The 22,939-nt window shown below is 41.5% G+C and overlaps 2 protein-coding genes across 2 annotated transcripts; both read left to right on the forward strand.

Annotated features, from left to right (window-relative positions):
• Window positions 1-418: 418 nt before the first annotated feature.
• On the forward strand, window positions 419-7,025 carry JMJD7 (jumonji domain containing 7; the record flags this gene model as incomplete). Its single annotated transcript, XM_009078618.1, has 7 exons — window positions 419-572; window positions 1,534-1,787; window positions 2,574-2,630; window positions 2,984-3,079; window positions 3,841-3,917; window positions 5,133-5,292; window positions 6,913-7,025. Coding segments are annotated over 7 exons (887 nt in total), but the record flags the coding sequence as incomplete, so codon positions are not given.
• Window positions 7,026-8,347: 1,322 nt separating this feature from the next.
• On the forward strand, window positions 8,348-11,999 carry LOC103805951 (acyl-coenzyme A thioesterase 1-like). The gene is made up of 3 exons (XM_009078617.1): window positions 8,348-8,801; window positions 10,132-10,334; window positions 11,397-11,999. The coding sequence occupies exons 1-3, from the start codon at window positions 8,348-8,350 to the stop codon at window positions 11,997-11,999; spliced, it is 1,260 nt and encodes a 419-aa protein (XP_009076865.1).
• The last annotated feature ends 10,940 nt before the right edge of the window (window positions 12,000-22,939 follow it).

A 22,939-nucleotide genomic window follows, 5' to 3' on the forward strand; every position in this document is an offset into this window, starting at 1 on the left:
CTGCCAGCGGCACTGCGCGGGGTGACTGCGGCAGCCACACGCCGAGTCTGTCAGCCTGGTGTTTCCGGGGTGCAGAAGCAGTAGGAAGGCTGCTGTAAAAAAGAAACTCGAGAAAACGGCCCTTTTAGGTTATTTTACTGTGTATAAAAGGGCAAGGCAAAGCACTATCACAGTTTTCAAAAAATCATCCTGCACCTCCTGTAGCATATGCCCTTTGTCCCCACGGGCGATGGCCTGATGTTTCCATCTGGCTCTGAAACCCTCCTAACACTTTCTGGGCTGTAACAGAGCACTGTCTGGAGCTGAGGGGACACTGCTCGCTCTCACTGGGGCGCCTGTGGTGTTAGGTTTGAAGCCCATGTGCTAGCAGGAGGTGCTTCTCTCGGGACGCTGTGTGACACTGTGGTTTGCCTGGCAGAGCTGGTGTGGCCAGAGTCCGTGCCCTGTCTTGACAGGCCTCTGTCCCCGCTGAAGTTTTATCGAGAGTGGGTGAGTCCGAATAAACCTTGTATAATTCGCAATGCTATCAGCCACTGGCCAGCTCTGAAGAAATGGACCTTAGCATACCTCAGGTACGAATGAACTTTGGAGCAGGACTGGTGGTCAATTTCGGTTGACCTCACTAAAAAACACTTGGTTAATCTTTTATCTGTAAGATTACCTCAGATTCCTGCCTGCTTCTGTATGAAGGTGTTCATTCTTCCCAAGATCAGGTGTACATTTTTTCCTTGCAAATATTCTGCCCTACCAGTTCTGATGCAGCAGGAGGGTGGGTGTTTTGTCTGTGTGTAGCCAGCAGACTCAGGGCATTGAAACCCAGTCCACTGGAGGGGTCTGTAGTGCTGCAAGAGCAGACTGACTTGTTTGTGGCTGTTTGTGGCTCTTGGGGTGGCTGAGGTTAAACCATGACACTGAGCACACCTTGGGTTTTCTTCAGAAAAATGAAATGATGTGCATTTTAACAATGCATGTTTAAAGAAAAGTCCGTCTTTAAAAGGGGATTTATGGTTAGACCTAAAATCTGTGGGTTGTGTGGGTTTAAAGCTAAATTTCTGTAGGAACTAAAGCCTTTTAGCCTCATGATGTGTGTATCTGTCAGTGTCTGTCCACCCCTTCTCCCTGCTCAGTTGCTTTTGAATGTGTGGCCCTCTGGATTTGGTTAGGTTGAGTGGCCTCAAGAATATCAGGCTCTTGCTATGATTCATGAAAAGAAGTGGCTGAAGAGACCCCTCGTCCTGCACGGAGGAAAAGGAGCTCCTTTGTGAACTTGCCTATTAGGAGAGAATTCAGAGGCAAAAGCTTGCTTTGAAGGTAAAGGATACTATAGTTGCCTTGACCAGAGGGAGCAATTGGAGCAGAATACCACAGTCCTTAACAGACAGTAGAAAATCTAGAGAGTATAACTAACCTTTCCATCCATACAAAGACAAGCTTCTTGCTTTTGCTGCCCATGAAAGTTGTTTTTAAAATAACCAGTGTCCAATACATGGGCCAATTGCAGGCCTGGCTATAAATCTTTGATTTATTTTGCAGGGAGGTAGTAGGCTCCAAGGTAGTGAGTGTGGCAGTAACACCAAATGGTTATGCGGATGCAGTGTTTCAGGACCGTTTTGTCATGCCAGAGGAGCGCCAGATGCCTTTCATGGACTTTTTGGACATTGTGGAGAAGAAAGTGACCTCTCCCAATGTATTCTACGTGCAGAAGCAGTGTTCAAACCTCACCGAGGAGTTCCCTGAACTTGTCTGTGATGTGCAGCCTGACATACCATGGATGAGTGAGGCACTTGGTAAACCCTCTATTTCTGCTTTATTCAGTAGATATTTTGTATGGAGCTTTAAAACAATTACACTAGGTACATGGTGAATACTTGTTCTCTTTCTGAATGTCACAGCTCAGGTTGGTTTCATCCTCTTAGGAAGTTGAAGTGGTGAAATACTTCATAGTGTAATCAAAGTTTTGGGGTTGGATTACTGTGGAATCACTATCTGTTGTGTATTGGGACCGTAACAATTGAAACAATGTGGTGATATTGCCATATAGCACTTTACATCTAGTGGCTTTTCTATGATTTAGTCATGTTTTGGCTCAAATTCACACTGTTGCTACCAAAGGTAGCATGGCAAACAATGCACAGCCCCCACCCCCTTTGGTAAAAGTACAGATGTTTGTTTCTAGATAAAAGCTGTTCTGTGTCAGTTGGTTTCTGTTTTACAGCATGTCTTTCCTTAAAATGTTTTACTGTGATCTCACCTCTTTTGCAACTGTATGTAGACGTGCAGCAATTTCTGTATCAGCTAAGTTACACGGATTCAGAATGTAGAAACAAAGGGTTGTAACCATCAGTTTGGGGACAGATAGCATGAAGTCTGATGGGCTGAAACCACTGCATTGGTTTCCAGTGCAGGAGGAGGTTGCTGTTGTTAACAGAATACTATTGGCAATGAAACATGTCATAATTATGAAGGAAATTAAAGGACAGAATTTGGCAGAAAATTGATAGACTTTTAAACATGACACAATTTTTAAACATTTTTTTCGGTTGACAACATTTCTCTATTCCCTAACCATACAGGGAAGAAGCCTGATGCTGTGAATTTCTGGCTTGGGGAATCAGCTGCTGTGACATCTTGTATGTATCCTATGGCACTACAAGTCCTTGGTGTGTTTTCAGCATAGGTTTAAGTTAGCTTGCTTTGAGTTAGTAGCTCAGCAGGATTGTTTGGTTTTTCTGACAAGGCAGTTGTATTTTTACATGCTTTTTTTGCAAGGCACTGACAATTTGCTTCATTGAATGCATTGCCCTACAACATGATATTGTTACTTTCCTCTCTCACTGGCCACAACAGGAGGAAACAGCCTGGTAATAATAGGACAAGCTGACACTTTACTTACTATAGTTTCTAGTGCAGAGAAGGAAATGACACTGATTTTCTTTTGTTCTTTCTCCACATTTCTTTTTTAATTTTTTTTTCTCAATCCTAGTACATAAAGATCATTATGAGAACTTGTACTGTGTGGTATCTGGAGAGAAACATTTTCTGCTGCATCCACCAAGTGACCGTCCCTTCATCCCATACGGTACAACATTTGACTCTGCAATATATCTGAAGGTTGGAAGGAGGAGAGACCAAAATGTTGAAAGATATGAAAAAAAAAGGAAGTAGAGAAAACATGTTGATATTTATGCAGTGTTTTGCTTTCCAGTGTGAGCAGAAATCTCTTCTATTTCGTGCTGCAGGTAGTTTGTAATACATGTTATTCTGAGATCAGATTTTCCAGTCCAGTAAAGTAATAGGTTCATTGATACTCATGTCAGTTTCTGCAACTTTACAATATTTAAATCATTTAAGTTTCTCGTCAGTACTGCGGCACGTCGCGTGACAGTATCTGAAGCAGTTGACGAGCCCTATCGATGACGATTAGAAGTGAAAAGCTGGCCACAAGTCACTAATAACTCTTGTGAGTGCTATCTTGCTAGACTGACCTAAGAAGAAATGCCTGAATATAGAATGATGTGTAAATCAGGGATGCATTTATGACTTCTGAAATGGAAAGAAGACAATTACTGGAACACAATAGGACTGGGAGTCAAATGGGCTTTAAGGAGAATAATTTCTGTGAAGAAGATTGGAATTCCAAACAGGAGGGCAGCTTAGTATTCAAACTGACTTACAAATTATTAAGAAACTGGATAAAGTTTTAAATGGGCAAAGGAAAGGATAATGAGGACAGTAAGTTGAAAATAATTCTGTCATAATTTTTCTTTTACTTGGTGAAAGTGTGACATGCCCTGCCATTAGTTTCTCTGAGTTGTCATTTAATTCTTTCTGTGGTTCCAGAACTCTATCAGCCAGCAACCTACCAGGTATCAGAAGATGGCTCATTTGAAGTTGTGGATGAGAAGACTGCTGATAAGGTAAAAATCTCACAGTAGAGTGAGATTTAAACACTTCTGAGCCCTCAAACTGAGCATATTGAATCAGAGAATCATCAAGGTTGGAAGAGAATCAAGTCCAACTGTCAGCTTGTCACTCTGCTGTAACCCCTAAACATATCTTCCAGTGCTGGATCCAGACACCTCTTCTAGGGATGGTGACTCCACCACCTCTCTGAGCAACCTATTCCAATGCCTGAATTGATTTATGTTTAGAAATCCATCATTGCTGGAAAGAGAATTCCAAGATTTATTTAAATATTTGCAAAGGGTGCCCAGCTTCCAGAAAAGGCTTTTACTGCACACCTGAAACAACTGATATCATAAATTCTGTTCCTTGCACCAAACTTCTCCAGTAAAGAATTTTTAATGCATCATCAATAAAGGAACCAATTGCATTTAGACTGAAATAGACCCCTCTGCATTCACTTTGTTTTGGCCCTCTCCTCGGAGCTAGATTTTGCTCTCTAACGGTATCACACAGTGCAATAAAATACATCTGTCTCAATGAAAAAATTGTGTTTTGTTAGTAGTAGCAATATTTATTTAATTAAAATGTATAGACCAAAAGCACTTTACAGAGCCTCAGTAGACTTTTGTATCTAATCTCTTACCTTTTGCCTCTGCAATGTTTGAGTAATGCTACAGCAGAACTTGAGCTGGGGCTTTTTCTCAGTTTCCAGTGTGTGCTCATGGATTCTCATGCCTGTAATGCAGTAAAGTGGAGTACTGAGGTTTATAATTCTGTAGGGCATAAAAGAAATGAATGCAGGCAAGAGAGATTTCCTTGCAAGAAGGGATGTTTTAGCTGCTGGGAATAAAAATTAGACCAGAGGGCTTAAGAAGAAGAAAGGAATTTCTAAAAAGTGGTGCAGATAAAGTATTCAAGTACTGAATGTAGGAGGAACAAGTGACTTAAGGGGTTGGAGGTGTTTTGAAATTGTGCCATGAGAGCGAAATTTCATGGATGACATTTATCGCCTTTTTCCTAATTGGAAATGCGTCACTGAAGGAGGCAATTTTTTGCATCCTTGACCTATTCCCAATTGAATGTGGAAAGCTGTGTAGCTGTTCATGTTTTTCTAGACAAAGTACATGTTTTGTAACCTAGTGAGTTTGATTTTCAGTTGTTTTTCTGGAAGCTTGCTGGAAATTTTTGCTAGGGTCAGTACCATATACATACTCTTTTGCCTTTAGGTGCCCTGGATCCCTCTGGACCCATGTAATCCGGATCTGGAGCTGTATCCAGAGTATGCTCAGGCAAAACCTTTGCAGTGTACAGTGAAAGCTGGTGAGATGTTATACCTGCCTTCTCTCTGGTTCCATCATGTTCAGCAATCACATGGCTGCATAGCAGGTAAAATACACAGTATTTCCAGATACATAATTGAACTGTGGTGGGTGTGCAGCTAGATATCCCACAGCAAAGTATCAGTGGACTGAAAGGTCCCTTTCAGGTTGTCTGCCTCTCTGCAGGAGAGTAACAATCTTGGCAGATCCCATGGGGCTGCTTCCTTGCAGCCTGTTTTGCTTACAATTCATAGCTTGGTTGACAAGTACTTGAGATGTAGCAGAAGGCAAAGCCTTTCTAGGTGTCAAGTCTGGGGAAGGATAGCTAATGCAGACATCATGATCCAGTTCCTGTTTAAAACATGGAGCTAAGCAGTTTGTCTAGCTAGCCTGGTAACTGCAACTGGTCATCTACATACCTCTGTCAAAGAAATTGCATATTGCATGTGCTGTTACCACATAGCAACAAAGGATATGGGTGAAGAAAAGGAAACTAGAAAGTGAATGAGTTCTAGGCATGGATGTAGACACACCGTGGAAGATACTCTGTTATCATGTGAGCTGTAATCTGCTCTGACCCAGTGTCTTACCTTGCTGAGCCTGTGTTTGTGTTACTGTTCCCTTGCACTTATCAAAAGTCCTGTCATCTCTGTCTTGTCTTCATCTCTTTCCCCAAGAGAGTTCCAGAATTTCAAGCATTGCTCATTTAGTGCAGGTGGAAGGGTAGGGATGGTGCAAAGCATTGTTGTTATGTTGTGCAAATTCTGCAAGGTTTGAGGAAGACGTCTTTGCGTCCTTTACTTGGAATAATCCTGTCTGTCAATTAAAAAGTATTTTGAACAGCATAACATTAGTATTTGTGTAACACTGCAAATATTGTAAGCCTTTGTTTCAAGTATTTGTGATGCTGTGATAAAAGGACAAGCTATAACAGTAAAGCAGTATTTGATTCCCTTTTCCCAGTGCTGCTGCATCAGTCCTTAAGGATTTTTTTAGAAAAAGTAGAGTTGTTTCCAGCTGCAAGCCCATGGCCACTCTTTTCTCCTCTGTTGAACAGAAATGCAAAAGAGTTAATGAGTTTATTTGGCCTTTAGTCTGTTAACTGCAGTACAGTCTGTATACATTTGAAAAATCAATATTCTCTGGGTCTGGTCCAGTGATGTCTGAAACTAGAGCGTATCCTCCTCCCAGAAGCATTTCAGTGTTACAGTGCTTGGCTTAATTTTTCTAGGAGGCATACATGAGAATTAACACTAGAAGCAGAATTAAAGCACTGTCTAATTGATGAGCATTGTGAAGTAGTGGTGCGTTTGCCATCCTTTACACAGGAAGAGTGGTTCCTATCCAGATACTAAGCATTGCAGTTTGATATTTTTTCTCTAAATAGAGGCATACATTTTCTATTCCTAAACATTTTGCCATCTTCTTCTCTAAGGAATCTCCAGTATAGGGTCTGAAGAGGATTTGGTTTGGGTTAAGGCAGAGTTGCATTGGCAGCACTATTAAAGAACTCTGTTGTTGGCTTATGTTATTTTTGGCTGTAGTCAAAGATTTGCTCATTTCAAAGTTCAGTTAGTAATAAGGAAAAGCCTGTACTAACTGAACTGCGAAAAACAGTCTGTGAACATATTTGTAAATCATTACATTCTAACCTTAGAAATGTTTTTCCTTTTTCTTGTCTCCTCAGTGAATTATTGGTATGACATGGAATATGACCTTAAGTACAGCTATTATCAACTACTAGATTGTCTCACAAAAACTGTGAAAATGCTATAGCAGAGGTGGGAGGCTCAAACTTGCGGTACCAACATCAGCATGTGACTGAAGTACGAACATGTTTCATGCAAAAGGAACTGCCTGCCATCGAGCACCTGCCAAACAGATCATGGCAATTTTGCATGCTTTCAGAGTCCAGATCAGTTGGCCAGATTTTTTGACTTGTAAGTAGGTTTAATAAATAGCATTGTTAGACCTTTGCATGTTGCCTCAGTGATGGTGAGTAAAATAAAATTCGAAGGGAGACAATCCAGGTCTTGAAAATCCCAAAACAGAAGCCCTGAGTGTTCGGACCTACAGGTTGTTCTCATAACAACCCAAGTGGAAAAGGAAGGATCTGCTCTGTCACCCACCTGTGCATCAGGCTGCATCAGTCCAACTCATGCACTCTGCTTAAGGCAAAAGTCCTATCCAGTTGTAATTGACCAAGTTCAGTGGCTGTGGTGTTTTGATGGGTGAGAAACTACAACTTCTGCAATAAATAGGTTAGTTTAAATAATAGAAGGCTATTACATACACAAACATTGCAAAAATGTAATATTGTTGTTTATGAAAGCCAAAAGCTGGTGTTATCCTCTAATATTCAAACAGTTTCTTAGAAATGTTAGTAATATGGGGAGAAATTATTTTCCATGTATCAGTTATCAAAATACACATATCCTTTAGACAAGATTGGTTATTGTGAAGAAAAATACTTCGCTCTGTTTACTCTGTTTCTTTGGGTTTGTCTATCTCTGTTTCTTTGGGTTTGTTTTTTTTTTTAGAAACAAAGTTTCTCTGTTTCTTTTTTTATTCTGTTTCTTTGGGTTTTTAAGAAACAAAGTTACAGCACAAAGTTTCATTTTACCTTGCGATGCCTGTCAAAAAATTCATGAAAGCTCGGGAAGGATTAAGGGCAGGCTTTGTTTCACAGCTAGATTAATCACCTTACTTCAGGCTTTCCGGCTTCTTTGTGTTTTTTACAGCGCCTGGAAAAACCACAAAAGCCACTCCTGCAGCCAGATCTGGAATTTCCAGAAGTTGGGGGGAAAGGCAATTTGCATTTCTTTTTGATACTCTGAGGTGTTTGGTTTAGACTCTCAAATCAAAAGTAAAATCACACGCCAAGAATGACTGAAAACTTGTGCCTGTGGCCGTGGCTGGCGCCGCTCCGTGCCGCGGGTCTGGAGGGAGGTGTGCTCCGCACTACGGCTCCCGGAAGCCCGTGCTGGGCGGCTGAAGGAAGTGGTCACGGTGGCGCCCGCTGGACTTTGGCAGAGATTTTAAGCCCGAGGGGCTGGGGCTGGTGGTGTTGGCCGCAGTTTCCCGCGGTCCGTGTCTCTCCCAGAGACTGGTGCTGTGCTGGGATGGCGGTGCAGGTGTCGGTTCTGCCTTCCCCCCGCTGTCTGTTCGATGAGCCCGTGCAGATCCGCGTCGCGGGGCTCCGGCCGCGGCAGGCGGGCACCCTCCGAGCCAGCCTGGTGGATGAGAGCGGGGAGCTTTTCCAAGCCCACGCTCACTACAGAGCTGGGAGCAACGGAGAGCTGGACCTCAGCTGCTCCCCGGCGCTGGGAGGCAGCTATGTGGGAGTGGAGCCGATGGGGCTGCTCTGGGCTCTGCAGTCCAAAACGCCCTATAAGCGCCTGGCAAAGAGGAACGTCCTGACCCCTTTCTGTGTGGACTTGGAAGTGTATGAGGGCCACGGGGACATGAGCCACTTGCTGGGAAAATGCACCAATGAACGGTGGTTTTTAGGAGAGGGGGTGAAGAGAATTTCAGTCAGAGAAGGTCGCCTGAAAGCAACCCTCTTCCTCCCTCCTGGTGAGTTTCAATTCCATTCTGGTTTTCCAGGTGTGGCTTACACCATGTGTTGTGCCTCGTGGCCCCATGCACTCAGCAGCCCAGAGCAAAGCCTCAGCTAATGCTTCCCTCAGCCTGTGCGTGGTCCAGGTATCTGGATGCTCACAGACAGCAGAACAGGGAGGAGCAGGTGTTGCCCAGGCAGGTTAGGGGCTAAGGCAGGGCTGTGGTGGTGCAGGGAGGGCAGCAGTGGCAACACAAGATGTCTTCAGGTTGTTCTAGTTGAGGCAGGTCAGGACCTCTGCTGTGGTGAGAGCTCTGGCAAGAAGTGTATTTATTTATTAGCCCTTATGTTTAAGGACTGGTTTTCATCAGAGCTGTGATGCATGGCAGCTCTGGCCATGGAGTGAAGAATGACAAGGTGTGGTGGGAGCACTGGACTCAGACTACAGAAAAAAGACTGCAGACTGAAGCAGTAGACTGCACCAAAAGCTGTCACAGCTTCTAGAGCTTCCTGCAGGCTCTGGACTTGTCTCTCTGTCTCTTCAGCTAAGGAAAGAAGTCTCTACCTGGTTGAGCAGCTTGACTGCATGGGATACTTAGGAAGATATGAGACAGGTGGGAAAAGTGAGGTCTTTAATTAAACAGGTGCCATATTCCACAGCTTCATACAGAGACAGTGCTGAGACTGGATCCTGTGCAAAGTTGCTCTGTGCCCTGAAGTGTTACTGTTCCTTGAGTGGAACTTAAACATGGCTATCTTTCACTGTGGTTAATAAACAGTCCTTTGTAGCTTCTGTGCCACCAAATCTTGTAAAGGAAGTCTGGCTATAAGAATGGATGGAGCAATGTGGGGAAGGAAGGTCCTATGGCTGCAAGAGGAGAGCTGAGGAGCCCAGGGGTAGTTACCCAGATCATACTGAAGCCAGAATTGGCATAGGTCAGTGCTGGTGTTTTTGAGTGTATTTCTTAGCCCAAGTATTCTCTCCCTGGCAAACCTGCTGGCACAGTTCCTAAAAAAGTGCCACTCATGGAGCAATACTGTTTGTTCATTGATCCCAAATGGCCTGAGAACTACTAGGCCAATGTCAGCTGAAATTCATGATGGGAGAAGGATGTCGAGTATGTGACCTTTCTATAATGAGTTCCTGAGAGAGAGAAGAAATATCCAAATTTGTGTTCTTTGATTGATTTTGTGTGTGCCTGAGAACAATGCCCACCATGGAAAGCTTCAGAGGATGAGTTTCCTTTGATATCTAGAGAGTCCTGGTGTGTGCTGAGGGGCACCACTGAAAGGACAACTGTAGGAACTTTTCTCTCTGCTTATATGCACACACACCTTTCATTGCAGGACCTGGTCCATTCCCTGCACTTATCGATTTGTATGGATCTGGAGGAGGTCTTGTTGAATACAGAGCAAGTCTCTTGGCCAGCAGAGGCTTTATTACTCTGGCAGTTGCTTACATGGCCTTTGAAGATATCCCTCCTATGCCAGAGACACTTGAACTGAGCTATTTTAAGGAAGCTGTGAACTTTTTGCAGAAGCAGCAACAGGTAGGAGCAAATTATGGTTCTCTTCATGTTGGAAACTATTTTTCAATTTTCTGATTATAGTACTGTATGTCACTGAATGCAGCCAAGGTTCTGAGATGTAAGAAGGAGACAACATTGCCTGAAAGACAGCATGATCTTGAGAGATGGAAAAGCATGTGCTTCAACTTGAATTTTGCAAGTAGTTGGATAGCTGGTTTTGCATAGCATCTTGTAACAGTCCATACTGTGTTGGCAAAACAGATTTGTGAAAGATTAAATAAAAGCAGTTATTGGGCTAGAATTACAAAGCTGCTTAAGCAGGAAATCTTCATTTTTCCCTACTTTTGCATCTTTTAAGATTTGAAAGGGAAAAAAATCAATGGATTTTTTTCCCCCTACTATTTCTGAGATATTAAAGGCTTTTGATTCTGAGTAAGTTTCACAAGACAGTAATGGGAATTTAATGGAACGCAACTTAGTGGTATTCATTTCACAAAGTTAAAAAGCACACAGATGCCAGGATTGTAGTTAGTGTGAGGCTAGAATTCAGCCCTGCTTGTTTGTCTTGTTCTTCACAGAGCTCTGAAACAGTGTGAAAAGCCTTCACTGTAAATAAGTTGATTTGAAGAGCTATTGGGCTCACTGAGCCTCAAGTGGAATGAATCTTGTGTCTTCCAAGACAAAACAGAAAATAACAAGTCAGCTGTTGGAGAGTATAAAAAATGGCAATAAAGAAATTCAGTGCAAGTAAACCCATGAAAAAGTGGTTTGGTGACAGGAGCAATAAAAGGTACCATACTGAGAGCAGGTGTCTAGCCAGGTGGAGGGAGCAAAGAGACTTGTCTGTAGAGGTCAGCAGGAGGGAAAAGTGTTACAGGAGGAGAAATGTTGAGGAGCTGCAGAATTAATAGCCACTCTCGTGGTGGCTCAGCAAAGGGATAGATGAGGGAGTAATATCTGAACAGAGAGTAGGAAGAGGCAAAATATGGGTGGTCTTAGTTGGGTGAGGAAGCAGTACTGCAGGTGTTATGTCAGCCCAGGAAATAGGGAGTTGATAATGTTTTTTTCATAACTCTGTTTCAGGTGAAAGACACTGGGATTGGTATTTTGGGCTTGTCTAAAGGAGCTGAGCTAGCCCTTTCCATAGCCACATTTCTACCTGAAATCAAGGCAGCTGTCAGCATATCTGGAAGTTGTTTTAATTCCTTCGTTCCCCTGAAGGGAGATGGCTTCACAATTCCTCCTCACCCATATGATTTGGGGAGGATGAAGATCAGTGATGAGTCTGGCCTAGTCGATTTTTCAGATGTCTTAGACGATCACAGGGACCCAGCTACTTGGGATTGTCGCATTCCTGTGGAGAAGTCCTTAGCCAAGTTCCTGTTCCTATCTGGACTGGATGACGCAAACTGGAAAAGTGACCTCTATTGCCGGGATGCTGTTCAGCGCCTTCAGCAGCATGGACGAGAAGTGGAGTTTTACTCCTATTCTGGAGCAGGGCACCTCTTGGAGCCTCCATACCTGCCCCTGTGCCAGGTTTCGATCCACAGAATGCTTGGGATGTTTGTGCTATGGGGAGGGCAGTGGAGGGAGCACGCTAAAGCCCAAGAAGATGCATGGCGCAGGATACAGGCCTTTTTCTGGCGACATTTGATGAACTCTGACGTTCCTAAGAGCAAGTTGTAGTGGGTACTGTCACAGGTGATGGCCAGTGTTGGTATTTCAGCACTCAATGAATCTTGGAAAATCATCAAAAGTTTCCTGAACTGCCTTTCTCTAAATCTCACTGTTGTGTAGTTGTTTATTTTCATTCTCTAAATAATTTTCCATTTTTTGGTTGAATTTCAGTTGATTTCTGGCCCCAGCTTCACTGTATATTGGCACCATTTGATCTGCCTATGTGCTGTGGTCAGAGAAATACCCAGCATCCCATCACTTAGGTTGCATTCATACTGAGCTGTCTTGCTCTCAATCTGCAATCATCCCCTTTCATAAGAGGGAGTACTCTCACAGGAGGAGTTTTCCATTGAATCGTTTAGTCTTACACCTTAACTAACCTAGATATAAAAATGCACTTTCTTGCAGCAACACATTAGTACACTCACCTTTCCTCCTGATATTTTGTTTTCTCACACTTCTTGATAAAAAGTTTGCAGCAATTCTGATCTCAGCTAAGTGAAGAGGCTTTTCTCACTTAATCTGAAGTGCAGTGATAACTTTTTTCCTGATACCTCAAAAACCAGAAGTGCATCTTATCCAGGTTACACTGGTTGTATTGCCGTTGCATATAATGGTAGTTTTGACTGCACTACTCAATAAATGCAGTGTGTATGTGTGTGCACAGTTTGCTTGAAATTGTCTGAATGAAGCCTTCAACTGTCTTTGTACAGAAGTCCGCACCTCCTGTTGGTAAGAAGAGTAGCATGGTCTGCAGAATGGGATTTGCACGGTGCTCAAGATGGGGGTGATACAGGTGCTATGTACCTGCTTTTGTATGTTGAAAGTTTATCTCTGACTACTTAGTATGTGTCTTCTGCTGAAGAGATGATTTAGACAAATAGGGGTAAGATCACTTTTTTCTCCATGTTAGTAGCAAAAATTCCGCTCATTGCAGCCTGTAGAGTCAGGGTGCTTTGTATAGTTTCGCCAGGCCTACAGAGTGCAGACATTATTCAAGAACAATGTGAAAGTTGTTATTTAATTAAAGATAATAGACCTTTAGCTGCACGAGATCCTCTGCCAAGCACAATTGATAAAACTAATCAAAATTGGATGGGTAAAGCTATTCTTGTGATCTGCTTGTAATTGAAAAGTGCTTCAGATAAAACAGAGCATCAAAGAGCTAGCTGATTTTCCAGTGCATTCTTAAATTTTCCTTCTTTGCATTGGTATAACTTGTGGTTGTCCTACATAGAAAGGAGACAACCCCAAAAAGAAGAGAAAAATGTGAAGAGAAAAAGCACGTCCTTGAGTGAAACATCTCTAAACTCATCTTTAGCCTTACTGCTCAGAGCCTATGGAATTAAAATAACCTGGGTGATTCTGATCTAAGTTATATGAAGCATATATAGCTTATTATTTTAAACTAGGTGTCCCTGAAGCAGACTACAGGCTGTTTGCACACCATGAGACCTTTGGACACTTTTTAGCCTTTTCATTGTGGACTTTCTGTGTTGCAGTGCAGGTGATTTTGTTTACATAGCGGCATCCTCCTGTACTATCTACTCAGTAACCCTTCATGAAAGGTTCCAGGGATTCCTAACAGTTTGAAAACATTTAGTAAATCAAATAGTAAAAACTTTTACTATATTAGCATCTTGCTAAGAAATGTATAATTCTACTGTTTCAGAAAAAAAATAATCACTGTTCAGCACTTTTTAGTGCTCCATACATGTTATTCAGAAATGGAGTCTGAGCCAAATGTAGTATTAAGCACAAAGAAAGTGATACTTTGTTTAAGTTTGGCAAGAAGGAAGATCAGTATTTCCAATGAACTAGTTCTCTTTTCAACATTTACTGCAAAATATCCCTGCTATTTATCATTGTTCAGGACAAAAATAAGAAATGCTAAAAGTCTTGCAAATTTTTTACCATGGATAATTTTTTATTAAACCTAAAAATGTCTGAACCCAGACTCTAAATAGCACTTAGAGAAAAATAAAATGAGTTACAGTCTGTTAATTTAGGATTGTATCTTTTCCATGATTTAAGCCACTGACCTTCAAACATCTTGCATTTAGACTATAAATTTATGTTTGCATTTTAAAGTCACTTCGGTGAAAGATATGATTTTATGCTCTTCTTAACTGTTTTAAGAATTCCTTGCTATCCAAAGGGACAGTCATGGCTTTCTTCTGCTTCTTGGTCTAACTGAGAGAGAATCCTGTGGCAAAAGAAAACAAAGCACAGAAGAAGATTAAAATGCTCAGCTGGATCAAAGAAGGAAACGAGGAGTGTGCATGTGGTTATCAGAAGCAAGGGTGAATGATACTATGCCTTTCAGGGTCAGTGTGGCCTTATGCCAAGCCAAGATAATTGAGTAACTAGCAGAGTTTTTAGTTATGTTCAAGTTCAAAATTCAAGTGTTGAGCAGGGGCTTAGCAATTGCACATTGACATTGTGCAGAATTTGAGAATGACTGTATGAGCCAGACTCAGTGCCTCTGGCTGCTGAGCAGTCAGCTGTTCCCTGCCAGGCACTGAGTGTGACACTTGTACTGATCTACTGTGCTGGTCCTTAGTGCTACTGGCAGAATACTGCTCGTACTAGATTTAAATCTGCAAACTGGCTGTTTGTTTCTAACTGACTCTTAGAAAGGTGTTAGAAAGATAAATTGCCTTGGTAAGGTTTAGGGCTCGACATGCTTCAATGACCCCAGCTCCAGGGGGAGGTTAATAAAAGTTGTTGAGAAGGATGTGGACACAAAGAATGTAGAATCTAGGGGTCACAAGGACATCTGGCAGAACTCTCATGATAAGGAAGAAACTTACAAAGATAACTGAGCAACTGAAATCAGCTCTGACTGGGTAAAAGGTAATTCCAGCACTGGGAGAAGTTAGTTTTCTTATTAGTATTCTATGTAACTCGTAGCCAATGAACACTTATGCCTTTTTTTTTTCACTAAAATATATACATAGTGAAAAGTTTTTACAGTCATTGTGCTGGCTTTGTGGGTTTGCCACCCAGCACCCCTTTCTGTGCAGAACTGTAAATAAATCACACTCTGTGTGTCACTCTGTGTGTCACTCTGTGTGTGTGGCTTCTTGCACACCAGGTGAAAGAACCCTTCTTAGGACAACAGTTTTGGTGACCCAGATGGGACAGCCATAAAGCCCTGTTTAGGTCATCTTGCTGCCCCCAGCAAAGGAGAATGAGATCATACAGAACTCCAATGTGCACCAACCAGTTTGACTGGGGACCCCTCTGAATCCCCTTCAGTGTTGGGGCAATGAGCAGCTCAAAGGTGCAATGTTCCAGAGCAAGGGCAGAATAGAGGGAAATTCTTGGACTGGTGAGTATCACCATTTGTTTTTTTGGTAACCGATCAGTGGGATTGGTACTGGGAAAATTGCAAGCCTTGTGTAAATCAAATGAGAAGAATTCATAACAGTGGCTATTGTTGTACACACAAAACTGTGATGGGAGAGAGTGGCTCTCCTTTTTGCCAACAGGGCGTGGGAGCAGAATGTAATAAGCAATTTGTATTGGAGGTCCAGACTTAAGGATACAGGAATTGGCAAACCAGTCTTCTTTGACCACGCAGAGCCAGGGTTGCCAGGCTGAAGCAGAGAAATCAGTCTTTAAAAGATGTATTTGCTACGAACTTGATTATTTTTGTAATGGAGTCCTGTTTCAGATTTCTAGGAGTCGTAGATCAAGTTCTACTTCAACAGGCAAGGTGCTCTCTAGCAGCCTCCATGAGTTCATACTCTGGCATTTGCCTAATTGCTCCTAAATTCTACATTTTACTGAAAAGCAATAAATGCAAGGATACTCAGAAACTGAGGAGGAGAAAATAGGGCTTGCTCATGTACAGTGATCATGAGTGGTTAGAAAATCATACAGTAATTTATAGTAATTATGCAGTGATCAGTAAAGAAAGCAAACATGAGCAAAGCAGAAGAGATTTTCCTCAGATACACAATCATTTCCTTCTTGTGTGGATTAGGAGTTTTTCCTTATCTAGATTTAACATACCATGAGTGAGTGCTCATGTGTCTTTGAATGTAACCTCAAAAAGTGCAGCAGATTGTGACTGTGAAAAGAGGAAATTATCATCTGTTTCTAATCTGAACACAGTCATATATTATTCATCAGTTGTCCCAGGGATTTAATCTGTATGTTGTTCTTTCCACGGTAATGTACTTGATGCTGATATTCTTGGAGGCAGGAATTCCTAAGGTAGGTATGTACAGGAGGAATAATCTTTTTCAGTTTTGGGCATCAAAATGTGTTAGGAGCTGCTGAACAGTACAGAGATCAGGTAGTATTTAAAAGTCAGGAGTGAGCCCTAGGTCTTCCCATGCAGCACCGTAGCCTTGCTGCACTTTGTTGGACTCTCAGTTGGACTGTTGTCCATAGTCTCCTTTCCTCCAATATAGGCAAATGCAATTAAAAAGAAATCTTTATGGTGTGTCTGTCAAACTGTATCTGGCTGCCACGTTATGGTGAATATTCATATTGCTGTTTGTAGTATGAGGTAGGTAAATGCTGACTGTAAAGCCATCCAAAGCCTTTCATTATTCTGACAACCATCATAACCTAACTGATTTTATTCTGTAGGATGGATTATAATTCAGGAAGACAATTACCTGCTACCCTTCTCGGTAAGTTCAGGATGAAGGTTAAAATCCTGGTTGTCTGTCCAGACTTATAAACAAACCTATGAAACAGACTGTGCTGGAATGTGTATCGGTGATTGATTATTATGACAGTGTCCAAGGCTTTAAATAAGAAAGGTCAGGTATGTCAGATTTCTGCTGAATAACTGATCATCCTTTATACAGTAATTTGTATATAGAGTCATGATGGCTGGTAAACACTTCAGCTGTTCTGGTGGGAAACTACTTCATTCAGTTTGTGGGTTATCTTGCATCTGCAGGTAGGAAAAACAGACCTTGACACATGGGTCACCTAATCAAGCCACTTGACACCAGCTAAGGCAGTATCGAAAAAAATGAATACATTCAAACTGAAAAAGTGATACAGACTGAGTGTGCTCTATTCTACTAGCAGTGCAAGAACAACACATAGTGGTCACAGTTTGCTACATGAGAAATTTGGGAAGCAACAGGGAAAAAAAAAATCTTCACAGTGAGAGTAGTTAAACACTAGAAGAGGTGCCCAGAGGGGTTGTGGAATCACTGTCTGTGAACATTTGTGACTGAAGAAAAAACCGAGCAGCATCATCTAACTATGGAAGTTAGTTCTGCTTTGACCTTGAGGGCTCTTTCCAGTTTTTGGAGATTACAAGAAATGGTATATTTAGGTTCTCTTCCCCAGCATGAAGTACACTTGCCTGAAATAGAAAAGCTGGTTCACGAGGTGTTAAACATATGTTATTTCTCCTTTAAAATGGTATACACCCCTCATGCATTGTATTAAGTCAGAAGAACAGGTACCATGAACCATTGACTTCCTTTAGCAAATGTGTGAATACCTCAGGAGGGGATAACATTCATGAGATTCCTTTCTTAGAAGACCAAAAGTACATACTGGAACTGAAGTGCTTTTGGGAGGAGAAACAGATTCCAGTGTGAGAGGAACTAATAGAGTTTTGAAAAGCTGCTGCCCTTGAACCTAGCAGGCAAATAACTCCACAGAGTACTTGGGGCTCTTAAAGGTATCATTAGGATGGTTTTAATGAGTGAATGCTGTGAGTACTGTAGGTACAAGTCAAACTACAGCTAAATGATGGAGGAGGTTTACAGATTAGTGAAAAGAACTGTAGTTCCTGTGGAGACCCCAGTTCTTACTTATATATTACTTAGTTTGTTGTTCCTCGCTGAAGATTTACAAAACCAGGAGAACCAGTTGGCAAGCAGGCGAACACGTATGTGCCACCCACAACACATCTCCCATCCAAAGCTGTCAGTGGTGGGTGTAGGCATATTGCTACAGAGCAAAACCCAACCCTTGCTTGGAAGTGATGAGTGATTTCTAATAGCTGCATGAGACCTTGTCATAGAGTAGTTCTAGTTGGCTTGTATTGGAGCAGTGCCAAAAGATGCTCCTTGAGAAAACTGGATGTGGGGCTGACTTCTGACTGCTTTGTTTTGTGATCTGGCTTGTTTCTGCTCTTACCATCAGACTAGATATTACAGTTGAAATCTCCCTATAATTGATTGCCATTGTCTTATAAAAAAATGGAAGCAGAGAGGGCAGAAGAGCATCATGCAGAAGAATATCAGGAGCATCCCCATAGTAAATGGAAGTTATTTCAAAATTGTCTAGATTTTATCAGACTGGGGTTTTTGCCTTTTAAATCAAAAATCACCATGAAAGTAATTTTGCTAAAATGTGACCATAAAAAATTTGATGATTGCTATGGTAATACTTCTGTCACAGCTCTCATAAGACTTACTCTTCTCAATCTCAGTTATTTCAGAGGTTTGCTCATAGGTTTTGTGATTGGTCAAAGATCAATGCATTCAGCCTGTAGTCACTGATTTATTGTGTCTTACACTCACAAATGATTTCCAATACTTATTAAAAAATATTTTATCATCATTCTTTATCTCTGTGTGGAAGAAAAATTTCAAACATGATAGCTTTTAAAAAGTGATCCATTATGAACGCTGTTGTCCACTTCTGTCTCACAAAGGGTTTTTTTACTAGTTTCTACTTTATGGTGGGAAAATGCATGGAAATATGTCAGTCCAGTACATGCAGTGGAATTTCAGTATCTAAAATACTCGAAATCATAACTCAGCCTGACAAATCAAAAATCAACTGAAATATTATAAATTATAAATTGCACATTTATAAAGATAAGAAAGAAAAAAAGTCCATTCAAGGAGTATCAATTCTTAAATTTCTCCCCTTCCTAAAGGGAAGTATGTGAATATGTTTGAGGAAGTGGGTGAGTTTATATAAATATCTGTTGAAAGAAGGGGAGGAATGGAGAGTGAAAAGAGAAGGAAAAACAAAAGATTATGGGTCACTTCCAGCTTGAGATATTCTATGATTAAAAAAATCTGTTTTGTAATAGCTTGTATGGGTTTTCTTGTGGAATGTAGGGCCCCCAGCAGAAATCTCTTTCTGCCAGGAGACATATATATGCAAGTGAAAGCATGATGGCTCAGGTCCCGACCAGGTGGTTGGTTTCACGGCGCAGTGCCAGAGGTGAGCGTGTGGTAACCACTGCCTGCTCCGGGATTAGTAGAATAAGCATAGTGCCAATGGCTCAGCCACAAGGTGAATCCATTTTTCTCTGTAAGAGAAAACAGGCTAATACATGATCTACTTAGAAACAAGTCACTGAAAGCTGTGTTTTGTATTCTTTCTTAACTAAGAGGTAAATTTTCTCAAGATCTCTCACTCTGAGGTCACTGTAGAAACTAAGGAAAACATCCTACTTATTTAATTTCTTGTTCACTGAGATTTTTTCAGTCACTCATCAGATGTGAAAATAGCTAGGCCTTTGTTCTCTAACTGCTAAAGAGTCCTGACGTAAGAAAGTTATTAAAAAGTTTTTTCTCCCACTGGGGAAAAGATTAGCACTTAGTTGTGTAACTCTGCTTTATCCTCTTAAAGACTGGTGCTAAAAGTCTGCTTGAAATGGCCATTAAACTAAAAGCTCCACGGTGTTTAAGAGGCTGAGTCTCATGCCTCAGCTGTGCCTGATGAGGTTCTCCCACTTCCCACGTTAGTGTTCTGATCAGCAGGTTGTTGATAATTGGTACATGGGTGCTTGTGGTGGGTACAGCAAAGTCTTGATTTTTATTTCACATTAGACCAACAGGTTTAGAAATCTTGTTATTTTTTTCATGAGATGAGGGCTTTCTTTTATCGACTGTGACCTTACACATCATAGGGTGCCAAGTTAGTCATTTGGATGTTTAGCTTCCTTAGGATATATGGCTTATGCTGTGCCTTGTGTGTGTTTCCCTTGATTCATCTGGAATACTGTGCCTAGAAGAGGGAGGAAGACGACCAGAGATCAGCATTAACTTTTTTCTCTCTTTTTAGTTGTCTCTGGCTAACAGAGTGTATTTTGCATGGCCTAAACAAACACTGTCTACTAGCAAAAGAACTCCTTGGAAAAAACCAACCCCATTCATCTTTTTCCACCTCTGAGGCCTGAGAGAAAGCTTTGAACCTGGCACGTGCTAGTGCTAGTTCCTAAGCAGCAAGAGGTCAAATCACACTCAGGCCAGAGCTGTCTTCTCTCTGCTTCATTTGCTGCTTGTTCCATTTGCTTTCTGGGTGTTTTTGTCATTTGTGTCTTCCTGATTAGCCATATAACAGATACCACACAGAGGATAATAATAGACTGAGGCAGGTAATGCTACTCTACCTTCCTATTCATAAATTTAAGAAAAATAGCTTGCATTTTTAAGAACATAGTGCAGTAATTTGCTCTGTCCTTTGCATGTGCAGGTTCTCTCTTCCACCATGTTCAGAGGAAAGTAGAATTTTTTAAGGTAGTATGTTATTATCCTTCTTCATTGATTTCAGTTCTCCACATAAGGCTATTCTGCTTTGCTTTTCTTCTCCCTGCAGAAGAACACAATTTTGCATTATTAATGAACATCAGTCCAGACCTCAAAGGAATGCAATTTCCTGGGCTTAGGAAGGAATCCAGAGCTTAGTCTCATAAATCCTATGTATACTCTGCAGCTCTTCCAGCTCCTAGTCAGGTTTGGCAACAGGGTCATTTCATCTAGCACTCATGTAGTAAACCATGTTTCTTTTATGACCTCTGAGGAGGCTGTTCAGGATAAATCATTGAACATACGGTTGTGACTTGACCAAAGCCTGTGCCTGTCTCAGCTGCTTGCCTGTTACTCTTTCTGTAGAACAGTGCAGAATTCTCCTTATGAGGTGTGCCTGGAAGACAGAGCCTCCTGCTACACAGCAAAATTAGGGAGTGACTTTTCTGTGGGTCACTGCATGCACAGTCAAGGAGATTCTAGATGGAAGGTAACTTAGTGTAAGAAATATAGTCCTTCTGGAAGCAAATGAGTGTTTGTGGCCAGTAAGGGTGGTTCCTCCTTGCTATGATCCCCAGTTTTCCAGTGCAAGCTTTCATGTGGAGACAAGGAATGCTTTTATCTCTGCTTTTTCTTTATGTGTTTTAGGTTTTCATTAAAGAGGTGTAAAAACTGAAAGCATGTTTAAGCATGATTTCAATCTTTTCATGCCTCTGAAGGCGATAGTAGCAGGTCATGTGCTTCCAAACAGACTTTTCAGCTGAAAACAAGAACAAATATAAAAGCTCTGCTTTCTTTAAAGTCATTAATCATCTAAAAAATGTTTCACTGAAACTAGATATGCTTTGATGAGCTAAGATGTCATGATATTGTTTGCTTGGCTGGCAATTTTGCATCACCCTCAGCTTTGACTTCCTGCAGGCACCATGGAAACAGCAGGCACAGCATGTACCTACCTCCACATTCAGGGAAGAGCTACAGGCCAAACCACCATGCTCTTCTGCTGTTGCCCCAGGCATCTAGAGGCCTGAGCTTCTGCTGTTTATCTTCCTTTGTCCTTGGTCCTTTGTTTTATTCTTCTATTTTAGTTTGTTTCACTCTGTTAGGATCTTTTTTCTTTCCTAATGTCTCTCATTAGAAGAATGCTAGCTTTATTTTGGACTCATATTGTTGACAAAGTTTTCAAAATGAGTTATGTATCTCTTATAATGCAGATAATCAGATTATTGAGATGAGGGAGGTTGAAAGGGAAGGTATTAAGGTCTCAGGCCTTATTCCAATTAGTAGGCTCTCAAACTACAACATACTTCAGTTAGCACCAGTAAGGACTTAATGCCTCCATGAGTCTACTGGCTGTTTGGACTGCTGCTGCAACCTGAATCCATTCTGGCAGCAGATTGTAAGGAAGAGCCTGGTGTATTACTGCAACAGAGAGGAGATTATATGTTAGAAAGATTTAAAAATTATATTTGCTTCAGGGCAGAGAGGCTCACTCAATCCTTCTGGTAGCTCTTAAGCCCTCCTTGTGAAACAAGGAAGAAATAGCAGACCCAGCACAAACTCTTGTTGCAGACGTGAGTTGTATCTAAAAATAAAATATCTGTATGTCTGGAGCTGGGCTCTAAATATGGAGATGCAAATGCTGCCATATCAAGGATTCCTGTGGGGAAATATTACCTTTATCATTAACATGTCACTGTCCATTTCTGTATGTGAATTAAGTTTGTGAGAGAGAAGTGGGAATGTACTTGCCAGCTATGGATTTCCAGTGTATCCTTGGCTTACTGCCATACCACAAAAAACCATCAGCAATCCCTGAACATTAGTGTGGATTGATAGAGATTTTCTGACAACAGAATACCTTCTGCTCTCCTAAGTGGGTCTTCTACCCCCTTCAGAGGAAAGGAAGGGTCTCTTTAGCAGCATCTGTCTGCTCTAAAGGCTTCTTGTTTCACCCCATCGGGTGGAGTCCTGAACACTGTCTCCAGGGTTTTTAACCACGAGACTTACTACGAGACAAAATGGCACATATCCTGAAGGGCATCCGATTGTTATCAATGGGATTTTACACATCCACAAATATTAGATTGGTGCTAAAGTGATCAGCAACTTACAGAAATGAATGCTGAGTGAACCCAGAGATTCATTTTTCATCTTTCCATATTCAGGAATCATAATTTACTGGATAGATACAAAGTCAGTAGTGGAACAGTGGAGGCTTATGGGCTGGGGCTAGAGCATTTCTCTGTGCAGAGATTAGGTGTAACAATTGTTATTCTATTCTGGCTGTAGTCTGAAGACTGCTCTGGAGTTTCATTGGTACATTGCCTTGTGCTGACCTTTTGTAAAAGAACACACTTCATCGAAACCCAGCAAAAAGATTGACTACTTTCATGGCTGTAAAAGTGACAGTAATGAAAGATAAAGGGAAGGTAAAGATTAGTAGAATCATATTTGTACATATGTATAAAT

The sequence above is a fragment of the Acanthisitta chloris genome, unplaced genomic scaffold (assembly GCF_000695815.1).
Source record: "Acanthisitta chloris isolate BGI_N310 unplaced genomic scaffold, ASM69581v1 scaffold38347, whole genome shotgun sequence".
In the NCBI taxonomy this organism is placed as follows: Eukaryota; Metazoa; Chordata; class Aves; order Passeriformes; family Acanthisittidae; genus Acanthisitta; species Acanthisitta chloris.

Excerpts from the sequence above, each read along its gene's own strand:
- LOC103805951 (XM_009078617.1), top strand. The coding sequence starts at position 8,348 with ATGGCGGTGCAGGTGTCGGTTCTGCCTTCCCCCCGCTGTCTGTTCGAT. Across the intron at positions 8,802-10,131 it reads AACCCTCTTCCTCCCTCCTG|GACCTGGTCCATTCCCTGCA; the intron begins GTGAGTTTCAAT and ends CTTTCATTGCAG. Across the intron at positions 10,335-11,396 it reads TTTTGCAGAAGCAGCAACAG|GTGAAAGACACTGGGATTGG; the intron begins GTAGGAGCAAAT and ends ACTCTGTTTCAG.